The sequence below is a fragment of the Macaca mulatta genome, chromosome 14, assembly GCF_049350105.2.
Source record: "Macaca mulatta isolate MMU2019108-1 chromosome 14, T2T-MMU8v2.0, whole genome shotgun sequence".
NCBI classification, from domain to species: domain Eukaryota; kingdom Metazoa; phylum Chordata; class Mammalia; order Primates; family Cercopithecidae; genus Macaca; species Macaca mulatta.
Genome location: NC_133419.1, coordinates 11,465,562 through 11,474,670, shown reverse-complemented (window position 1 = coordinate 11,474,670; position 9,109 = coordinate 11,465,562). Strand labels below are relative to the sequence as shown.

The 9,109-nt window shown below is 52.2% G+C and overlaps 1 protein-coding gene across 3 annotated transcripts; it reads right to left on the bottom strand.

Moving 5' to 3' along the window:
- Nucleotides 1–180: 180 nt before the first annotated feature.
- On the bottom strand, nt 181–9,106 carry MTA2 (metastasis associated 1 family member 2). Of its 3 annotated transcripts, none has more exons than NM_001266061.1 (18): nt 8,675–8,980; nt 7,871–7,938; nt 7,409–7,502; nt 5,775–5,892; nt 5,580–5,643; nt 5,277–5,394; nt 4,546–4,648; nt 4,257–4,356; nt 3,579–3,767; nt 3,412–3,486; nt 3,241–3,299; nt 2,972–3,069; nt 2,714–2,853; nt 2,225–2,453; nt 1,942–2,031; nt 1,471–1,589; nt 1,214–1,362; nt 181–989 (listed from the first exon to the last, which is right to left on the bottom strand). In NM_001266061.1, exons 1-18 carry the CDS (start codon nt 8,700–8,702, stop codon nt 824–826), a joined length of 2,007 nt encoding a protein of 668 aa, NP_001252990.1. In that variant the 5' UTR covers nt 8,703–8,980; the 3' UTR covers nt 181–823. The 3 variants fall into 3 exon arrangements, with proteins under 3 accessions (NP_001252990.1, XP_028688695.1, XP_077817491.1); XM_028832862.2 differs by lacking the exon at nt 8,675–8,980 and adding an exon at nt 8,274–8,556; XM_077961365.1 differs by lacking the exon at nt 3,579–3,767 and having other exon boundaries at nt 8,675–9,106.
- Between the last annotated feature and the right edge of the window lie 3 nt (nt 9,107–9,109).

Genomic DNA, 9,109 nt, shown 5'->3' with positions numbered 1-9,109 from the left:
AGAAGGCTAGCTGGAGCAAGCCGCCTCGGTCCAGGCTGCATATCTCATAAAGCTGTTCCCAAGGCAAGAACCATCTGTACCTCCTTTGTTGTCCTTTGTCCTTTATTTTCCCTGTCAAAGACACCCCCAACACACACACAACACACACCCATGGCAAAGAACAGCTGAGCCAGGAGAAGCTGAAGAAAACAGCTTTTTATTTGTTACTATAAGAACCAATTACAGAATCCGAGGTTAAAAAAACGGACAAAAGATCTTTATTTCTGAGAACTGGCGTACAAAAGGCGGAGGGGGAGGGGAGGGAAGGAAAGAGCGAGCATGGCCTGGGGTTGATGCCAGCTTAGGGGCCTCAAACTCCAATTAGGATAGTCCGGACACCGGACAGAAAGAGAAACCCCCAATTAGGAAAAAAAAAAAAAAGACATGGCAGTGCACGCCCCCCTCCCCCAACCAGGTACCACCACCTGTTATCTGTTTACTCTTCCCCTCCCCATCCCCTTTCACAAAGGGAGGCAAAATTTTTAAAAAATTAAAAAACCCTCCCCCCAAAACTGTCCAAGACATCTGTGGGTCCTACCCCCCAAAACAGGCTAGGTTCCCACATGGGCCAAGTTCCTGCAGTCTGTCCTCCATCAGCAAGCATGGAGGCATGAGACAAGTCTCGAGGTTGTAACACCAGAGGGCGCCCAACCCCTCCAGGGACGCACACTCACTTGCTCTCTTCCTTACTCCTCACTCCCTTTGACACGAAAGGGAAGGGAGGTTTGGGTGCCCTGGGCATCCACCCTCTACCTCTCAGCCCACCTCCCTCCCCCACAGGTGCTCAATCCTCCAGGACAATAGGCTCATTAGTGCTGGCAGGATGTGAGGGTGCAGGTAGAGGGACAGGGGGCCGCACTGCCATCAGCGTTGGCTTCACCTTCAGGGGCAAGTTGGGTCGGCGAGCAGCTCGCCGCATTTCCAGATGGGTCAGAGCCTTCCGCAGGGCCCTGGCCAGAAAGAGCAAGTGAGAAACAGAAAAGGCTTAGAGAACACTAAGCCCTCCAGGTGAAGCCCCACATTCCACACTGCAATTCTGCCTTCTGGCCCATTCTTTTCTGGCATCCCCACCCTGCATCCACAACCTTCCTAGAGCTCTTGCTCTGAAACTCCTACTCCCCACACTCACAGCCTGGACTGTCCCTCTCAGCCCCTCCCATGGTAGACTCCCTACCTGGTATCCTTTGTGGCCACAAACACCACAGGATTGGGGGCATCAGCAGGGTTTAGTTTCTGACGCTTGGCGGCTGGCTGTGAGCTTGAACGAATCCCTGAAGCCAGAGGCCTTCCATTGGCAGAGAAAGGAACCCCTGCCCCTGCCATCTGGAAAAGAGGCAGGATGGCACAATGAGGGAAGGGACCCTCTCAGACTCCTATGAGAAACAAAAGCCCACCCAACTCAGCTTGGCCCACCCCTTTCTGTCAACTCACAGTCTCATAGGCCCGTTTCACCATAATGCCCCCCAGTCCCCGGTTCTGGGACAGCTGGTTTCTGTTGATCGGTGTCTTGGTACCCCGAGGTGTTTTTGGTTTCAGGGGTGCCTGGGCCACTGGAAAAAAAGTAATAGAAAACTTTCACACCTTTTCTTCCCTACACAGTTCCCCTTTGTTACTTCCATCTCTTCCCCTGGACCAGCAGTTTACCTGGGCATCCCCAAAAGTAGCAATGGGGTAAGGTTCTGGCAAGCTATCACTAGTATTTCAAATATCAGTATAACCTTATCAAATCAGTACAGTAATACTGAATAGTTTACAAAAAAAATTATTAAACAACAAAAGTACAGTTTGTTAGACTAAATCTCTGAGGACACTATGGGGAAGAAGAAAACAAGGGGAGAGAAGATGTTGGACAGGGAACGGACTGGGAGCCTGATGCCACCCTCACTGGTCCTCATCCCATACCCAGATCTTTGACGATAGTTGCCAGGGGCAGCCGCACCAGAGGGTGAATCTTCAATGGAGTCTTGGCGGCCTTAGGAAGTCGAATGGAGCCTGCAGAACAAAGATGAAAGCTTCTGAAGGGCTTCACCATTCAGGTCTCCTCTGAGGCCAGAAGCCAAGTCTAATCTTTAAAAAATTACCTGTGGCCTACTATGCCTCCTGTTATTAAACATCCAGAGAAACAATCGTCTCTGGGCAGAGCAACCCTAAACCCACCACCAGCCCCATCACTCCCTGTCCTTACACTCTGCTTTGATGGCATTGGCATTGATAGGAGCATACGGCCGTCGGGCAGCCCTCCTCGGCTGTAATAGGTCCCTGCACATGCGTCTGGCAAGACGGGTCAGTTTCGTGGTCTGAAGCAGGAAAGTTTGCCTGTTCTTAGCCAGTAGCTTGGCCCGGTTGGCGCTGGTTGTATAAGGGGAGAGACTTTGAGCTTCAGGTCTGGACAAATGACCCCTCGAGTGTGGCTCCTAGAAGAAGAGCATAGGAAAGAGAGAGAGCAGAAATCAGCATCGAGGCTCCCTTCTTTCTTCCATTCCCTGCAGAAGACAATTTATTCCTGCCTAATCTCTTTACTGACCTCTTGGCCTATATGTCTCCCCAACCAGCATCAAGCACCCCCTGCCCATCAAACCATCACCATATAAAGAGTTGGATATTCTGGCCCTCACCTAAGCTCACATCAATATGCTTACTGCTCTCCCCTGCTTTTACCCCCACTGATCCTTACCGTGGTACCCCGAGTGGCTCCCTCAAGCTGAGTTGGGGTCTTCAGTCCCCCATATTTCTTCCAGTAGATCCAACAGGAAGCACAGAGGCGGCACTGCATGTTAGGTGGGCCCCAGGCATACCACTGAGCAGACTGTGTGGCTGCAGAGCATGGAGAGGAGGGGGACAGGGAAGAAGCATGCTACCTGAGCCCCACAGATTCTTGAGCCACAGCAGGCCTTCCACCCATCCCCACCATCCCAGTGCCCCCATAACTCACTGTGGCAACTCTCACAAGTCAGGCCCTTCTGAAATCCAGCCCCATTCATGCCAGGTTTTGAACCCACAGAAATGATCTGGTTAGGGTTTGGCTTAGTGCTAATGGGGAAGGCGAGGAGAAGGGAAAAAACCAAGAAACTGGTCAAGGAAAAGAATCAATTTCCACTCTCAATGTGACCCTACCTCCTGCCCACCCCCAATCACTGAGGAAGGCACAAGTTAGGGGAAGGGAAGGAAAACACTCTGGTCTCCCCTAACCACTACACTTACTAGGTGGGGATGTAGACCTGTTTCAGTTTGCTGTCTGCTTCAGCAGCTTTCAATCTTTTCTGTAAGAAGGAAAAAAGAAAGAGAAGGATCAGAGCAGGGAGAATATCATCAACTTCAAAGGCAGAGGTCAGCAGGTAGCCTATGGTCCACCCTCCCCAGCCCAGATGATACCTGCTGAATATACCGGTCTGTGGTTTTCCACATGTAATAAAACTGGACTATGCTGGCGAGTGACTTCCAGGGTAGCTAAGGGGCAGAGGGAGAAGAATGAGCAGGCATCTGGCCCCAGGTCCTGGTTCCCTCACCTGTCACCTCTCCTCCTAGCGTCATCCACTTACAAAATCCTGGCGAATATCGTTGAAGTCCTTCCCATACTTCTCTAGGGCCTCCTCAAATAGCATGGCCTCTGAGGCTGACCATTCCTCCATCTCATCCCGACACAGCACCGGGCCGCCCTGGGGTACCAGGGTCGACATGGCCTTAGCCAGGTCATAGCCGTTCCTTTGCAAGGTATCCATGGCGTGAAACTATGGGGAAGACGGAGAGCAACTGAGGATCTGAAACTTTTGGCACCACTCCCTTCCTGCTCCTTAAAACACTCCCACTCCCGGCCAGGCACGGTGGCTCACGCCCATAAAACCAGCAATTTGGGAGGCTGAGGCGGGCAGATCACGAGGTCAGGAGATCGAGATCATCCTGGCTAAAACGGTGAAACCCTGTCTCTACTAAAAATACAAAAAATTAGCCAGGCGTGGTGGCGGGTGCCTGTAGTCCCAGCTACTCGGGAGGCTGAGGCAGGAGAATGGTGTGAACCCAGCAGGCGGAGCTTGCAGAGAGCTGAGATCGCGCCACTGCACTCCACCTTGGGCGACAGAGCGAGACTCCATCTCAAAAAAAAAAAAAAACAACACAAAAAACACTCCCATTCCCTCAGAGATACCCTCCTCTCCTGTCCCTAGGCTCTGCAAGTCCCCAGAAAGCCCAGCCTGCCCAACTACCCACCAACTTCTGCTCACCAGGGTGATATCTCGGGAGGCAGCAGCTGCACTCATGTGCAAGCTTGGTTGCCGAATGGAGCTACTGCAATCTAGAGCTCTTGCAAAGGTTCCCACAGCTCTAAGGGAGAAATTGAGAAGTCAAAAGCCAAAGAAGAAAGCCCAAGTGGGCTGGGAAACTAAGCCAGAAGAGAAAGAAGGAAAACATCTATGCCAATGAAAGAAATAAAGTCCACCTCTAAGAACCATGGAACTCAGAACAATGTCCACACCTCCCCCAGCCCATCTTCCCTATCCACCCACCCCTCACCGGGCCACCACGAGAAACTGGTCGATCTGCCGGTCTGTGAGAGGGTTGTCTGGGTCCCAGACCTTCATCTCCATCTTCTGTTGGTTCCGATTATCAGATTCTCCTGGGGAACAGAACAATGGCAACCACAGGGAGAGGGCAGGAGGAAATAGTTGGTGTCTTTTCATTCACAATAGCACTTCCTCCTTCCTCTTCTTCTGCTTGGATTCTGTCAACTCTCTGACTTCTCATCCCAACTGTTCCCATTTGCCCTTTTCAGGTTCCTACGGTCCCATTCTGTCAGGGTCATGGCAGAGAGCCCTGCAGACTGTGTACTACACAACCCCAGGTGACACCATTCACAGAGACTATAATACTAAAGTGCCCCTTGGGGCCAGGCGCGGTGGCTCACGCCTGTAATCCCAGCACTTTGGGAGGCCAAGGCAGGCGGATCATGAGGTCAGGAGATCAAGACCACCCTAGCTAACACAGTGAAACCCCGTCTCTACTAAAAATACCAAAAAATTAGCCAGGCGTTGTGGCGGGAGCCTATAGTCCCAGCTACTCGGGAGGCTGAGACAGAAGAATGGCATGAACCCGTGAGGCGGAGCTTGCAGTGAGCTGAGATCACACCATTACCCTCCAACCTGGGCAGCAGAGCAAGACCCCATCTCAAAAAAAAATAAAAAAAATTAAAGTGCCCCTTAGAATTAGATAACTTGGTAGCCATACAGTCTTGTCCTGTTGCTTACCCTCTGCCAAGCGATCTGGGATCTCAGCTTGATATTTGCAACCAACTCTAATCTCGCCCTGATCAGCTAGAAGTGTCTTCTGCACAGGGTCAAACACCAGTGAGTAAAAAAAGCAGTCCTGGAGTTGGGGAGAGACAAGGTAAGCAGGGCAGCAATCCACATAGGCGGCAGGGAGGGAGGTGTATCTGAGTTTCCATGACCGGCAGTCTGGCAACCCGGTACCTTTTCATTGTCCTCCTTTCCCCCTCCCTTTTGTGAGCAATACCCATTCCCCTCCCTCTTCTCTCAACATCTCTTTCTCACCTCCTTTTCCAGGTACTGGCTCAAGATATCTGTCTCATTCAAGAGGGTCACACTGCATTTCCCCCTATAGAAGACAGATCGGAAAACCCCGGTGAGCCCCACTCTCCCTCCCCACAGCATCTCTGAAGACCACCTCCTTCTCTCCATCTTCTACGTAAGTGCATGCAGGCTATTCTGGCCCCAGTTGTCCTGTACCTTATGTGGGTGGCTGGTAATGATTCAAATTGCCGAGAAAGAAAAAGTTCCCGGTGCTTCAGTTGATGGCGCTGCTGCTCAGACACCCCTGGCTGCTTTGATTCCTCTTCAAACTCCCCTGGGAGATTAAGGAGGAAGAAACCAAGTCAGAAATGGATCCAGCAAGACACCACCCTGGAAACTCTAACTCAGGGAAAATATTTGCTATCTTGGCTGTTTTTTTGTCACATTTCCCAGGTGTCTGCCTTCTATGCCTTTATCCTACCAGCTTTCCTTCTTAGCTGTATACCCCATCATGGATGCTCCCAACTCTATCAGTAATGCTCTTAGGGAAGAACTGCTGAGAGTACGAAGAATGCTGTAGACATACATCGCTACCCAGCTGCCAATGCTCAGACACCAAAGTCCACAACAGGCCAGCAAGAACATTACATTTGTCTCTTGCTAAACCAGCCTGAGGTCCAGCAACCCAGTAAGATGAAAAAAAAAATCACACAAGACTGTGTTTACCAGTTCTTTTCAATTTCAGGAGACTCTTTGCACTAAAACATCACATGCAGCCCTAACTATCCCTCATTCTCTACTTGGCTAATAATAGTTCCTAGGGTTTTCAAGGACAACACCTCTCAAGCTAGTGCCAACATCTTCCTCCTGAAAGAGCTGCAGCTTGCCCTGAAACCTAGTGGAAGGGGTTAATCTGGCTAGGCGCCAACCAAAGTGGGAGGGGGCAGAAAAGCCTCAGGCCCAGGCTCATTGGTGCATTGTTCCCAACCTCAGGGAGAAGGGGGGGTTGTTCAGTAGGCTCCACCCCTCGCTTGTGTGCTCCGGAAACCCTGTGCTAAGGCAAGGGGGACCACACCCCCAACACCCCTTCTGATTGGACAAGGCCAAGGTCAGCCCCTGCCAGATGGGGCTGGAAACCCTAAAGGGCCAGGGAACTTGGTTAGCCAGGCTCCTCTTTAACCCCTTCTCACCCAGAGCAGTCTGAAAAAGGAAAATGATTTAGAAAGGTGGAACAAAAGGAAGGAAAAAGAAAACCAAAGCAGGAAAGGAAAAAGCAGCTAAGGAAAATATTTTTTTTTAAAAAAAGAAAATGAGACCTTAAAGAGGATGAAAATAGAGCAAAATGAAAAGGGAAAGATGTAAAATGGGGGGTGGCAGGTGGGGAAATGGGCAAGGTGAGAAATTAAAAAGTGCAAGAAAACTTCCAGCCATCTTCTAACTTCCAGGTATTCTCACCACCTTGTGATTACAAAATAAGGCTGCTTCTGTTATGCGGGCTTCTCAGTACAATCTCTTCCTCTTCACCTTGACCTTCAGTCACCACCTACTGTCCCAGTGTACCCCAAACTGCCCCCCTTTAGAAAAGCATTCTGTTTCTCTAAACCCCGTCTTCATCCCCTAAATCAACCTTATCGTCTCTCTCCTACTCTCATACACAAACCATATCACAATCTCTCCACCCTGCTTCCAACCCCAACGTGTAAAAACAGGTCTCCCTCCTCAGGCCAGGCATTTCCCACCCTCAAACTCACACCTCTGCCTTGGGCATGCTACCAGGGGAAATACCTGCAGGGACATGCGCAGGCCTCAGATCATGGGGAGGGGGAAAAGAAAGGGATGAAGATACTCACTGGCATTACTATCAGCCAAGCTGTTGAGGCTACTAGAAATGTCCCTGCGCCGGAAAAGACAGACGACCTTTGCCTCCACATTTCCATTTGCAGTCTAAGGGGAGGAAAAAAACAAAAACAGAAACAAAACAACGTAGCAGTGAAAATTGATCATCTGGGAACAGAAATACACAAAGAGACAAATAACAGTAAGTTTCAGAGGGACCTAAATTAAAAAGCCCAAGAAAATATGAGTAAACACTTACATTCAAGGACAGACTTCCAAATCCCTTTCCTTTGCCCCCAAGAGACAGAATAGTAAAGTTCCTGCTAAGCTCTCAATAGCCTTTCCTGAATACATCCAATGAATGAATGAATGAATATGAATGGGTACTTAGTATAGGGTCCTCTCTTCCACCCGAAGTTAGAAACCTCAGAAGAGACCACTGGGGGAGGGAGGGAGAGAGATTCTGCTCCACTCACCTTGTTGAGTTCCTCAATCCGTCTAACCAGGTAAGGATTGCTGGAGGAGTTCTCAAAATAGACGTAATCTGTAAGGGAAGGGAGGGGGGAGAACCACGAAGATCAGAGGAGATGGGAGAGACGCAGAGCACCAGAGTAGGAGAGAAAGTTGGCCTGAGTGGATCAAAAGAAGATAAGGATTCAGGCAGAGAGCGCGCTGAGATGTGAAAGTGTAAAGACTAAGAGAAAATAAGGATGTCCCCCACCCCCACCGCACCTAGTTCTAAAATCAGATCCATTACTCAAAAGTGAGCCTTAAGGAACAGGCAAGAAGCAGGGATTCCCCTGCAGTCCCCACAACTCAGCAACGAGTTGCACCTCAGTCGCGGCGAAGTAATTGTTCGCTCTAGCGCAGGGCCCCCACCTTTTCGAACTGAGGCGCACAATAACGCCTGGGAAGAGGAAACCTCCGGGCGGCTCCTCCGCGGTGGCAAAGCCGTCGCCCCAGCCCCTCGCGTTCCCTCCCCACCCTGTCAGCTCCTTCGGAACCGGTTTCCGAAGCCCACTCCGTGCCCCGAGGAGCCCCCGACGCAGCCCTGAAAGTGCCGTCGGGGCTGCCCGCAGCTTCTCTCCAGGAGTCTCGGCGCCCTGCCGCGTCGCGGTTTCCCGCACCCTAGCTCCTCGTCTCCCGGTTCCGGTTCCGGTCCGCGCTCCGGTCCATGCCGCCCCATACGCTGCGCCTCGCGCCACCCGGTGCCGAGCCCCTCCGGTCCCGACCACAACCTCTCCCGCCCCGGACCCTGTACCCCTGCGCCCGGTACTCACCTCCCACCCGGTACATGTTGGCCGCCATGGCCGTTCCCGCCGCCGCCTCCGGCCGCACAAAGGGGTCCGGGAGGCTCGCGGGGGCAGGGCTCGGCTAGAGGCAAAGCCCTGAACGGTGGGCTGGCGCTTCGAGGGAGTCTCACTGGGGCCCGCGCAGCCGTCACCTCCGCTGCCTCAGCCGTCGCGGTTCATCCCGGCCCGCGCTGTCGCCGCCGCAGCTATCGCCTCACTCCCGGGACGCTGAGGCTGGCCCCGGTCCGCTCGGCTTCTTCCGGAACGAGCTCGGCTCCTGCCAGGCTGCAGCTGCCCCCACCCCCGCCGAGTCCCACTAGTCGTTGAGCTCTGCCGGCCGCAGGGAAGGCTTGCCCGGCCCGCCTCAGGGTTCGCCTCCTTCCGTAACACCTTCGGCCGATCCGGAGAACAAGGCCCACTGCT